The sequence below is a fragment of the Triturus cristatus genome, chromosome 12 (genome assembly GCF_964204655.1).
Source record: "Triturus cristatus chromosome 12, aTriCri1.1, whole genome shotgun sequence".
Lineage (NCBI taxonomy): Eukaryota > Metazoa > Chordata > Amphibia > Caudata > Salamandridae > Triturus > Triturus cristatus.
The window spans coordinates 849,811,290-849,825,251 of record NC_140595.1 but is presented as its reverse complement, the minus strand read 5'-3'; the positions used below and the strand labels follow the sequence as shown (position 1 = coordinate 849,825,251).

Below are 13,962 nucleotides of genomic sequence, written 5' to 3'. Positions count from 1 at the left end.
ACCCACCCTCCCAGCATAACAGACATCCATTCTTGAGTTGGTGCTTCGTGTAGCATGGGACATAGCATGGCCTTGCTTTCTCAATGGGGCATACACATGTTATTGGCATTAGCGTTGTTTTTGACCGTGGTTCTGGCGGGTGAGGGCTTGGGGGTAGTTGCGTGCATTTTGTCTAGTTAGGGTGTGGATGCCATTACCCCCATGTTACATAAGTTCTTTGTGTACTCACCAGGCTCTGGAACTCCTTGAAGTCCATGTTCTCCCACCGGCGGAAGCAGGGCCATCACCTTCTCCTCCCAGGGAGGGAAATGTACTGGTCTGCGGGGCCCACCACCTCCTGTGATGTTGCTCTGGGCGTAGTCTTCATTCATTTTTCGCTTGACCACCCTCCGCAGATCGTACCACCTGGCTTGGCATTCAGTCCTGGTCCTTCTGATGGGTGCAACAGCATTCACCCTATCGACGATCCTCTGCCACAGGCGTGATTTTTCGGCTATGCTGCTCTGTCTGACCAATGTTCCAAACAGCTGTGGCTCGACTCTGATGACTTTATTGACAAGGATCTCCAGCTCCTCCCTTGTGAACTTTGGATTCTTGTCTGTGGGCATGGTGCGGGGTGAGGGTGTGGATGGTTGTGGGTGTGTGGGTCTGAATGTGAAGGTGCGGGTCTGAATGTGAAGAGGGGGTATGTGTGAAGGAGGTTGTGTGAAGGTGTATATGTTAAGGTGGATGGGTGCTGTTGTTGGGGTGTGCTCTCTAGCTGCAGTGAGTCTGTTGCAAAGGCTCATGGTTTGTGTGTGTGGGCCCTTTTTATTGGTCCATTTGTGGGTGGGCCTCAATTTGAATTTTTGGTGGGTGTGTTATATGGGGTGGTTGTGAGTTTGCCCCTCTGTTTGCCTGTTTGGATGTGTCCAGGTCTGTCATTTCCATTTATTGTGCACTGTAGACGTGTTTTGTGGTGTTGTGCGAGTCGAATAGACCCTCCTTGTGCTGTTTTACAGGGTCCGTGGTTCAGTAAGGTACAGGGGTACGAGTCGTACTGGCACACACCCCCATGCGTTGTGTATGTACGGTGCGTACACCGACATTGCTTTATGTAGGGTGCGTACACCGACATTGCGTATGTACGGTGCGTACAACAACATTGCGTATGTACAGTGCGTACAACACCATTGGTGCTTACAACAACATTGCGTATGTACGGTGCGTACACCGATTTTGCGTATGTATGGTGCGTACACCTCCATTGCGTATGTACAGTGCGTACACCGACATTGCTATGTACGGTGTGTACAATGTATGGTGCGTACACTGCCATTGCGTTTGTACGGTGCGTACAACTACATTGGTGCGTACAACATTGCGTATGTACGGTACGTACAACAACATTGGTGCGTACAGCAACATTGCGTATGTACGGTGCGTACACCGATTTTGCGTATGTACGGTGCGTTCTCCGCCATTGCGTATGTACAGTGCGTACACCGACATTGCTATGTACGGTGCGTAAACCAACATTGCTATGTACGGTACGTACACCGCCATTGCGTATGTACGGTGCGTACAATGACATTGGTGCGTACACCGACATTGCGTATGTACGGTGCGTACACCGACATTGCGTATGTACAAGTCATTCCCCGTGTACGGGACGTTTTCCGTACAATTCGTAAATCGGAAAGCCGGTCCGGATCGTACTTGTACGGTCGGACTGTCTTTTTAGGCTTCGTACGGAAAAGTCTCCGGGTCCGTCTCATACAACTTTTAAAGCTATTATTGGTACGGATAGGGCAGATCCGTATGTATTTTTCACATACGAATCGTACTTCATGGTTCGGACGGGACTTGTACGATTCGTAGGGAAAAATTTACTGATACAAGTCGTACGGACACAAAAAATACAGGATCGGAATCGGTCCCAAAATGTTTATTTTTCTATTTACTAAACCCATTTTGCAAGTTGGAAAAGCATTTCCAGTTCGCAAAATGAATATTGGAATCCATTTCAAATCACAATTACAGGGCGGTGTGGAAGGGATATCCCCTATAACTCCTAGTTATTATGGATTTATCAATGTTTTTCAACCCCAATTATGGTTGCAAACTATTGTTGGGGCTGACAGCAATGCAGCCGATAGGCTGAGCTTGCTGCTTGTCTTCCACTGACTCGTGCAGCGATGCGCGGTGTTTGATGGTGGATCTCGGTGCCCGGGAGAAACTGCAGCTCTGTGGGCACTCCAATGGATGAGGGAAAAATGAGGCTACATTCTCCAGCAGCGTGATAGAAAGTGACTATTTTTGCCACCCTTACTGCCTCACTGTACCTATTTCTATTGCACCTTCATTGCCTTTACGCCCTCGCTGGTGCTCACATTTGTGGAGAAGGCGAAAGGGGGCAAAAAAAATGAATTTTTATATTTATTTTTTTATTTTTACTTCCAACTTCAAGGACTCCCCACAGGAAAGATCAGGAGAGTCAGTGAGTTCACTAGACCTTTCCTGCAGCGCCCACTAGTGCCCACCAGGTTTCCCATCGGGGGTAAGTGCAGCCATTGGTTTGCAGTAAGGCGCTACCCAGTCAGGGGTCGCTAAGGAGGGACCAGACGTTTGTGCTAGAAGTTGCTTCCATCATCATTCTTGATGCTATTAGCCATCCTTGGAGGGAAAGATTTTCCCAGTTACACAACGCGCAGTACCAAAGGAGAAACCTAATAAATACAGAATCTAAAAAAAAAAGATGTGGGATTGGAGTGTGCAAAGAAGGGTGTAAGGGAGTGGAAGGAGAGAAGAAAGAAAAGAACAATTCAAAGTCACTCTAAACCATCAGGCACTGTAACACACCTGGATGCGTCAATTTTGACTCAGAGAGTGAAAAATCAAATGGGACAAGCAACAGCATATGCAAATTGCACAGCCTCCTATCGGAAAGAATGTATATGTCCAGTTACTGATGGAGACATCTCAACTACAAGGTGCAAGTGCAGGTGCTCAAGGACAGGATCATAGCGATTCTCAAGGGGAAGATTATGAGATGGTAGACACCCTTGTGGGTATCTGCACAGAAACAGTCTCAGCGGGCAAGATCAACAAGCAATTCTGAAAAAATCCTGCAGAGATCCCATAGAGTAGCAGAAGGCCAGCACTGCAAAGTTGTAGGGAATATTGGATTACTCTCTATTCATGATGGGTGAAAATCAGTTCGTAATCTGAAGGGAAATCTGCCACTGGGCTGCCGAGAAATCAGACAAAGGACAGCCAGGGGCATCGCAACCTCCACGGGCAGCTGTCTTGTTCTCTCCGGATCCTGCGCCCATCATCTCGGAACAACCATCGGGGTAGACACCTGAAGCCATATCCATGATAGGAGAAATCGAGTAGAATGTCCAAGGCAGCATGGTGCAGAATGAATCCGGTTAGAACTTTACAGAAGAGGATACACTCTTAGAGGTCCAGCTACTCACGATGCAGTGGGACGTTAAATCAATGCGTAATGTCATCTTGGAGGAAATAAGAGATCTCAAAACCTCACAAAAAGCCACGGAGATCGCGGCTCTACATCTTGGACTTCTCAGAGAGAGGATGAAGTGACCATTATGAATGAGAAAGTCGGGATATTTCAGAAGCAAAAGTCATCAATAGAGTCTAAGCTGGAGGAGTTAGAAAACCACTCATGCAGCTCAAATTTCCGTAGTGTAGGAGTTCCAGGAGGTTTGGAGGAACAGCAATGCTCGAATGGGATGATGCCTTTATTAAAATGCATGTTTTCCCGGAACATTGTGAGCATCTCACACTAACAAGAACTCATCGTGTCCCAGCTCAACATCCTCCAAATCAGAAATTCCCGCAAACGATCCTTGTTAACTTTAGAGATTTTGACGTAAAAGAACAAGTACTTTCTAAAGCAATTAGTCTGTGGCAGTTCCGCTTGCCAAAAGTGCCTCTCAGCCGCATATTTCCCCGATATGTCAGCATCAGCTACCAGACAGAGGAAGGGATTTGTAAAAATGTTCTATCTTTTTAAAGCGCAGCATGACCAGGCAATGATCGTGCAGCAGTCCAAACTGAAAGTGTTAGTTAAAGGGCAATTTCACTTATTCTTTGATGCACCTGAGGCACAGGAACGTTTTCAGCAGATTACTAATAAGTCATAGTTGAACGATATAGCCCTATAATCTGCATTTGCGCTATTTATCTCCTAACCGCTGGGATTAGGGTGAGGTTTTTTTAATGGTTTTGCGCAGTTAGGAGTTGGGTGTCTTTGCTCTCTCCCTCTCTTTTTTGTTATTTTTCCTTTGGTTTCCTCACTTTTTCTCTTTTCACAAGTCCTGACAGGGGCAGGCCTGGATGGCACAAGGTCACTTTGCAAGTTTCAATGGGGAGTAAACACATCAGGTGTGAGTGGGAAGGTGAAGCACTCACCACTGCTTTGGGGGAAGGGAACATGCAGGAAGGGCAGGGTAGGGGCATGTGGGGGAGTCGGTAGACTGTGGAGGCACAGGGGAAAAGGTTTGCTAAAAAGAGATTCAATTATGTAAATGCTTCAAGGGTCCGAAAGAATATTTGGTTTCTACATGTACCAAGGATAATCGCAGAGATGCAAGAATGCTAATTTTTGAATAATGCACATACAAATTTACTGTGCTGAATGCTTTATGACCCGGCAAAGTGTTGGCAACCTGCTCAGTATGTGCACTAGAGGTTTGGAGTCGCTATATGGCTTAATTAATTGGATTCTGTTCTATACTGGGGACCTTTTAATGGCCAAGCGATATACAGTGTTGGTTTTAAATGGAAAATAAATATGATAAGGTGATAATGAATAATATTTTGAAGGAAGTCTTGGTGAATGTTAATGGCCTCAATACCAATAAGAAATTGCGGGCTATTGAAACTTGGATTAAAACGGAAAATCCATCTGTGATCTTTAGTCAGGAGGCTCATATTCCAGCAGGGACGTTATAGTAATTCTCCATGTTTAGATCATGGGCAACATACAGGGGTTTCTCATCTTCCCAAGCAGCTCATTGGGGGACTGCAATTTGAAGGCATTTATAAACAAAATGCACAAGATTTGCTTGTGGGACCACTGCCTGCTCTTAAAAATATTTTCAAGGCCAGTCACAAAGGGAAAGGAGTCCACTGAAGACCCCTTCCTGTTTGCGAGTGGCTTACCACATTTGAAATGGGTGGTAAACTGTGAGTGTGCCCGCAAAACAATCTTACACTGAAGTGCGATTCGCTATTAGGAAGGGACACCAGTGGCACGCACATCCTATTTTGCGAGTCGGTAATAGGTTACCAACTCGCAAAATAGGGTTTGTAATTAGGGCAGGCCCAAGAGGTGTTTAAAAAACAGCAAAAGTTTCCAATTTGCAAATGCGAACATAGCAATAGTGGTTCACTGTTCTATCTGAGCCACATGCCTGCAAGTGTAGTCAAACGCAAAAAGAACAATTGATGGATAGAATGCAGACAATGCTCGAACTGCCAGGCCAGGTCCTCCCTGGACTGGAAACAAGTATCCTAGGACCGGTTTCTGGCTTTCAGCCCTCATCAGCCAGGATAGCTTGACTCCAGTGGCATGCAGAGCACATTCTGACCATTGTGTTCTCACTCACCATCTATCTCAAGCCATGATCCAATATAATATTCATTTAGTAAGAGATCAGGCTGCCCAGGTCCAAAGTGATCAAAGTCCCAAGCAGTTCCATCCGTCCATCTCCCCTTGTCCGGATTGTTGTTATTCTAAAAAGAAAAAGGTCAAACAAGTCACAGAGGCACCAACCTGTAAGCTCCTGTACTACTGTAAATAAGTCACAGAGGCACCGACCTGTTAGGTCCTGTACAACTGTAAACAAGTCACAGAGGCACCAACCCTTGAGCTCCTGTACTACTATAAACATGTCACAGAGGCACCACCCTGTGAGCTCCTGTACTACTGTAAACAAGTCGCAGAGGCACCACCCTGTGAGCTCCTGTACTAATGCAAACACGTCACAGAGGCGCCAGCCTGTGAGCTCCTGTACTACTGTCAACCTGTGAGCTCCCTTACTACTGTTAACCCGTGAGTGCCTGTACTACTGTAAGTCACAGAGTCAAAAATCGGTGAGCTCCTGTACTACTGTCAATCTGTGAGCTCCTGTACTACTCTATGTAAGGGCCAACAACAGGGAATCATGCGAACTATGTGCATCACATTTTGAGTGACAAGTTAGAACACATCAACATTTTCACAGAAATTATCAAGCACACCGTACAACTTGAACACAGAAAATTCTGTAACATCATCCTAAAGGTACTAGGATGTTACTAATGAAGGAAATTCTCACCAAGCCTGATAGAGATCAGCCCGCACCATGGTTAGTGCCACGAAAACCAGGTTTTCAATTCAGCATTGTTCTAGAGGGTCAATGTTCTTGCATAAACATGCCAGGGCCACATCAGCGGCAGTGGCCTCCACTGAACAGCAGGCCAAGGCCTTCCAGTTCTGATCTATCCTGCTTTTCCAAAACTACTCGCTTCAGGAACATCATACCTGGTTCAGAAAATAAATAGCGGATGGAGTACTGTCTCTGGCCTCTTCAACCTAGAGTAACCTACATCATCACCCTCCTCTGTACCCTAAGCCTCCTGTCAACACTCATGGGAAGGTGAGTAATGACTCTAACTCCTCTCCTAATTATCTCTCCTCAATCTTGAGGAAATATGCCCCAACTTGTAAGCTGCTCTCCGATGACCTTAATCTCCGGGTCGCACCTAAACCTTTGGGCGCAGCTTATGGATTCTGGTCCTTCAGCACCCTTGGCTCCCTGTCCAGGGATGCTCTTCCAGCTCAGGTATGTTCTATGGTCCTCCAACATCCTTCAAGAGTCCTACTTCCCAGGATCTCCTGTGTTAGAAGAATCCTTAAGGCTCACCTCACTTCCACACTTCATCTGCGACCTTGCATATATATATACATGAGATATTTGTGAGCTCCATCAGGTCTGTGTCAAGCTTCCGCCACACATTCATTCCAAAAGCGACTCTTTAGGCTCCAATAACTGCTTATCCACCAAGGAACTGTTGTGGTGCTCTGCACCTCTCGATTAAATGTTCTTGCTGCTACCTCAAAAATAAAAATAAAAAAGAAATCAAATTCAATACCTAGATGAGAGGACTTACCAGGATCGCCTTTTCACCCAAGCAGAGGCCCTAAGTTCCTTCTCTTTTACAAAGTTCAAGTGACCCTAGAAGAGGACTGGAAGCCCTATATATTCATTTTGGCTTTGAACCAGACATGGAAAGACTTTTCCTTCCAAGACATTTACTGACTGATCCAGCTCACTTATATCATGATGCCCAAAATTACCCCATGCATGGTTCCACAGCTCAGACAGACATTCACTTGCAGCTATTTACAGGTCATCATTACCTTGATTAGGAAGAAACATCAATGGGGAAATGTTTGTACTAAAGTTCTCCTAACATCAAATTCCAACCCAATGGCTTTGATAGACAACGGTTTTAGGGGTCTGAGGGCATCCCCTTACTGCACCCCTCTTCAATCTCAGCTAGGTTTTGAGTGAAGTGGAGAGATCACACTGTGGTACAGAAGACAAGACCCCTGGAATACCTTTACCTAATGAGCTGTTTTAGAGGAGCCAGTGACAATATAACTTTTTGAAGCTGTTCAGGTGTGCATGATTATTAAAGCACTATTTCCCAAAAATTCAAGTACAAATTCCCCTTGAGAGAGCTTAGTAAGTTACACTTAGGTAGGTCTAGTAGTCAACAATAGAGGTGTAAGACCAATTGTATCTGAACCAGATAGCCATATCATCAGTGAATACCATTAAAAACTAGATTCTGCTGCTGGGCTGGACAAAGGATTGAAAAAAGTATTGAAGAGACACTGAGCAACAGGAGACAAAAAGTTCTGATTTTCTGTTCTTGAAGTGAAGAGATAGATTTTAAAGGCTCAGCAGAACAAAGGATGCGTTTGCAGTTCACAAACCTGTAATGGCAGTGTGCTCCAGAGTTTAGATGCAACAAAATAAACATCAAAATAAAAGGAATGAGACACCAGTTCTCGCGCTTCTGGTGGGGAGAATAGAAGGACTCAAAGAAGAGCATTGGTTGACCTGGTGAAGCAAAGGCAGAAGATCTGTTGTCCATGATAATGAGGTGCCTTGTGGAACAGGCAAAGGTGCTCGCCAGTTATAACTTCGGTGCACTGTGGGTTGTGGAGTTTCTCTCTTGATGTTTAGAGATTGAAGGTGGCTCTTTCATGTCCTCCATGTCATCTTACTAACCTTTTCTGAGTGGACTGAAACTAGTAAGCTCTGGTCGCCCGCTAATAGTCTGATGTTGTTAAATTAGATGACCTATGTGATATACATCTAAATGTCTTTGGTGAAATTCCAACATATCTTTCTGGGAGTCACACAATTGATGCTGGTGAAAGAATATGCCTTTTAAAATTTGCCTAAAGTGACCATAATTATCCAAGAGTGGGCTGGAGGCAGAAACTAGGAGCACATTACTTAGTAGCGCACGTCCCGTCAGATTACAAATATGAAACCCAACCTTGGCTCTTCATATAACAAACAGGAGCTGTTTGAGGGTAAACTGAACCCTGTAACAAGTCCTTTAGGGCGACCACCATCCTGGAGTCCGTGCTCAGTGGTGAATCTTGAGGCGCCCTTTGGAGAGGAGTCACTGATGTGTTCAAAGTAGAGGTTTCAGTCAGTGTCTCTACTGTGGGATTCACAGCATTTATGACTCTTGATACTTCCTGACATTGATCTATCAAGGGCATACTCAGTGTGGCATCACAACTTGTCAACCTGTCAATGACCAGATGTCACACACATTTTGTTTTTTCTGAGGAAGAAAAGTGTGACTGATTCTTTCCACCAGTCTGACTCATAGAATAGACACCAAGGCACATAAAGTGATACAAAAGTGACTTCCTGAGAGTAAACATGGTAAGGAACCCCAAGGAAACTCGGTGCCACCAATCTGAAAGGAGTAGAGATGCAGTAATCCAGTGTCACTCAGACGTGAGGGCAGCCAAACAGAATCCAGGAACAGCATCTGGAGCCGAGAACATCAGAACTGGAAGAGGCACAGTTAAGGCAATCTGAAGCCTAAAAGCTTCATTGCACATGCCAGCTTCCTAAAATGACAGAACACAACGCGGTTTGTGATGTGAGGAGGTTTCCCTATGATGAAGCATGCCACCCTCGGGTGGGTGAGGGGAACCGTCCTGTAAACGGGATATCACAGATTCTTACATCTCTTAACTCTCCATATAGATCCAGATGGCCTTGTTGTGTTCTGTGATATTGTAATGCGGGGATTCGGCCCCTGCAGGTCTTTAAACCTCCTCAGGCTCTCGTTTGTGTGTTATGGCTTCCTAAAATGACCTGGAAGCGAAATAACGCCATATTCGATTGGGATTCAACATTTAGCATGTTTGGCTCACAAAAGTAGTGGAGCAGCACTCTGGGGTGTCGAAATGGATCAATGATAGCCTGCCAAAAATGATGAAACTACAGCCTTGTGATCCCATTCTGACCAAACACGCCAGCCCTTTTTAAAAAAAGGCTATTGTGATTTGTTTAAATTGACTAATTAATCTTCAAAAAAACTCCTTTTTCAGAAATAATGTGTTTTCCGCAATTTTTAACGGCAGGTTGTCTAGGCCACACCAATTTACCCATCCTTTTTTGAAGGCAGAAATACGCTCTAATTGTCATTGCCCTCCTTTCATTCCCTTTTTCATAAATGTATTTTTTGATGCATTGGTGAACTTTTAAATATATTTTATCCTTGCCTTGATACACTGTAAGTGTTGCATTGTCACTATGGATGGGTACTTTTGAAACATAGCATACTATGTCTTTAGAAATGTGAGAAATTGGGGTGCTGGTTGAAGGAGGGGTGACCCCTCCTCAGGCAGAGCCACAATCCCTGTCAGAGTGAGGCGCAAAACTTTCTAAATTAACCTGTGCTTAACCCTCTGGCAGCTTGGCACAAAAGCGATCGGGCTTAACTTAGAGGCAATGTATAACGTTTTTATGCTGCGTTTCAAACGGTAATAAAAGTGAAAAAATTAGAAAAATCCCACACCAACTTAAAGAAAAATAAAGTACAGTTTAATAAAGTATTTTATACCAAAACAACCCAAATCCAATTAGTGGAAAGGGAGTGATACATTTTAACGTTCAAGGTAAAAAAACTAGCATCTAAAAGATTAAAGCACCAATCCCAGACATTGTGTTGCACAAGATTGGCTCAAAGTCAAAAAATATGGCTGGCTGCGATGGAACGTTGTTTGGATACAAGAATGACTGGGCCCGGTTGTCGCTTATCTTTGGCCTTAGAAGAATTCTGAAGAAATTGTTCTGAGAAGGTAAAGTTGAGTGGAGCAAGGCTGCAGGCGGAGTCCCAGGAGGGAGTGTCATCATCAGGGGGATGCTTGGAGAGGTTGCATTGAAGATTTCTACATTTGATCAACAATCTCCAGCAGGCCAGATACCCCTTTGGTGAAGGGCCGCTGAACACGATTTGCTGCTGTAGGGGTAAGAACATAGTAGGAGTTGCCTCACAGTCAGGTTGACCGGCGATGCACCTTGGGTGGATAGAACAGCAGGTGTTACCTGGTCTTCTCTCGGTTCTCAGAGCAGTTTTTAACCAAACATTTTCCAAGTCCAAAGTTTTGGATTTTGGCTACCTGGGCACCTTTGACACCGCCACTTGAGGAGTTAAGACTCACTCTGGCAGGGTCCAGGTGAGGGTTCAAGATGATGGGAGCCTCATCTGCCACTGGAGTCACTCTAGTAGTCCTGAGTGCAGGCCTCTGAGAGTTTTAGGCAGACCTCAGGCAGCAAAGCAGTCTTTCCAGGTGTAGCAAGTTAGTGTTCTCAAGCACCTAGCAGGCCACAGCAGCAGGCAGTCCTCTGAGAGCCCTACTGCATAGGTTAAGGTCTAGGTGTTTTGTGTATTTGTAAAGCGCACTAGCGGCTGCACGGATATCCTGGTACTGAGCCTAGCCCTGCCTATGGCAGATTGGTTACTTTAAAAGCAAGGTCTTCAGCTTCTTGCAGAATTCAAGACGAGAGGAGGAGGCTCTGATGTGGAGCAAGGGGTCCTTCCACGCTCTAGGAGCGATGTAAGAGAACGCCCACCCCAGATGTGATATTTTCCCATTTCCTTAACTGACCCTTATCGAGTCTGCCTCAAGCCCCTATGTGTATATGTCAGGTTCCGCTGTCTTTGTAAGTATAACATGACAAGTATAACCACAGCAGTTCATTGGACTCTGGCCCTAAAATGTCATTCTCACTCCTGCAGAATCTCTCACACTCGCCACTTGGTCTTTCAGATGTGACTGCACAATATACCCAGAGTCGTACCTTATCATTTGCCAGTGCTCCAATCCAGTAGGCCTCATGATTTCTATAGTCATGTAATCTTCCCATCAGCAGATATATGAAGTGATTCTCTTCTTCGCTGTGGACGGATGCAAGATGAGCCCCAAAGGTTTTACAATTTTCCTTGAAGGGGAGAAATAGATCAGTTTGTGGGGCAGAGGATGAATCTACCATTCAGTTGCTATTTCACATCAAGTCTATACACGTATACATTACATGCGTCACTCTTGTGCCATTAGAGTAGTTGAACCCCTAAGCACCCTCTGCCATAGTTCCCTCAGCTCAGAGTGAGCTGCCTTCACCCCCACCTTACCTCTACAGTTCAGAGTAGGAGCTTAATGTTAGTACAACGTACAGCCACCGTGCGCTTCGGGGGCACCACTGCTTTTAGAAGTGTGTTTTGCAAGCTCAGAAGGATGTTTCAAAAGATAAACACTGCAATACGTTACTAAAAACTGAAATACTTGAATCTGTTTTTTTAAATAAGCTGAGCTATTTTAATCTGCATTTGCACTTTAAACCTTGCACTCTACAAAGAAGGAGGCAGTGTTTTGAGGGAAAAACCATGACATTGAGAGACACCTTCCTGGTCGGCGCCCCAGCCGGCAGCATAAAATGAAGCCTGTGGCGTGGCCACACAGCAGACACGCGCAGCGAGCACAATGCTGGCGAACCAAAGACGCGCCAAAGGAAGCCCATCTGCGCCCGTCCACGCCCGAATACGACCAGAGGCCAGGAGCCTTGGCCCAACCCATCTACATAAAATAACTTATTGCTCATCACAACTACTAGCCCTCCGGGATCCATCAAGGGTAACTGTCTCCATTCATTCAGTCAATTTGTTAAAGGGGGAATCTTATTGCAAAAACTGCTTTACGCCGCTCCATTGCACCCACAGTCCTGGGGTCCTCAATACTGCTGTGTCTAGTTGGCACATGTATTTGATCAATTGTAGGTGTCTTCCACACCACAAATTGGAACTCCTCTAATTTCTAGAGAAAGAAAAACCGGATGTAATCTTTCTAACAGAAACCTGTCTCCACGCCTGACCTTACCCAGGCCCTGCCCACTGACTACTATATTTGTCAGAAAGACAGAGAAAACAAGTAGGACGGGTGACTTCCCACAATACTTAAGAAAACCTTTAGATGTCTCCAGGAATGCCTTGCACTCCCAGACTGTGAACGCGTGATCTCCGCTATCTCATTGTACCCCACATATACCCTTTCAGGGGCATTTCTATACTGGCCCCCTGACCTGAGCGGACATTTCATCCAGGCCCTGCCCGATGCAAAATCCAATTTGGCAAACAAAGGCGAACTTCACCGTATTGGGAGATCTCCATAATCACATGGAAGAGTCGGCAGGCCCAAACGTTTCAAGGCTCGTGCAAGACCTCTCCGCCATCCAACTCACCCAAATGATATCTGGTCTCACTCATGAAAAATGCCACTTGCTTCACCCTATCTTTATGAACAACCCTCCCTTAAATGTGCTGGACCTGCTCCGGTGATTTGACCTGACCCTTTCACGACCCCTCTGGTCACAACACTCAAAGCACTCCCCCCACCCCCAATCCAAATAACTGGAGAGCCCGCAGCTATGCCAAATTGCATAATCAAACTTGGATACAGACTCTTGACACTTCGAGCCTCAACTTGGGCACTGACCCCTCAATTGCAAATGCCAGTCTCCCAGTGGATTACTTAAGCACTCGATCAAATCATTCCCATAAAAACCCAAACTTTGGGGCATATTATCAAGGACGGCGTTAAAATTATCGCCGGTTTACCGGCAGAAAACTGACGCTAAAGCGGCGATAATGGGCTTCATAATATGCCCTGGAGAATTCCAATAGAAGCCCATGTTCACATCAGAACATGGACTTCTATTGGAATTCTCTGTGGTATATTATCAAGCCCATTATCGCCACAATAGCAGCAGTTTTCTGCCGTTAAACCGGCGATAATTTTAACTCTGTCCTTGATAATATGTCCCCAAATGCGCCAAAGATAAACCTTCTCCTTTGCATTCTCCCCACTTACAGACACTAAAACAAGAATGCAAAAAAGCTGAGAGAAAATGGAAGAAAGACTATAGCAAAAGAAGCAAATCATATTATCGAGACTTGAAAAAGGAGCTCCCATTGTGGAATCTAAACTGCTCAAGTTGCCTATTATGATGCTACAATCAACCAAGCTTCCAGCTCACCAAGTGAAATATTTCAGGTCATCAAGGCAATACTGGGGCCCGCCTCTAACGGCTCCACCCATTAACAGTCAGTACCCAGGTGTAATCATCTTGCCAGATGTGTTTTCCCAAAAATCACTGACATCTACCTAACTTTCCAAGAAACTGCCAAGGACATAAACCCCACTCCCAAGAGAAACTTCCAAGAGAAACAAGCAGGAAGAAAGGGATACTGGCCTTTCATTAATCCCCAACATGACATTAGAATGTGTTGCAGCTCTTTTTGGCAAAGTGATATCGGGTTCCCCACTAGATCCTGCCCCACCACATATCCTTTCTAAAGCGGCAGAAC

General features: G+C 45.2%; 1 protein-coding gene across 1 annotated transcript in view; it reads right to left on the bottom strand.

The window, feature by feature from the left end:
- LOC146783071 (rheacalcin-1-like) overlaps positions 1-13,962 on the bottom strand; it is a 185,895-nt gene that overhangs the window by 134,891 nt on the left and 37,042 nt on the right. The window contains exons 3-4 of the mRNA XM_085637270.1: positions 11,403-11,543; positions 5,619-5,745 (exon numbers count right to left, since the gene is read on the bottom strand). Coding sequence (XP_085493396.1) covers positions 5,619-5,745; positions 11,403-11,543 — 268 coding nt within the window. The remainder of the gene's footprint in view (positions 1-5,618; positions 5,746-11,402; positions 11,544-13,962) is intronic.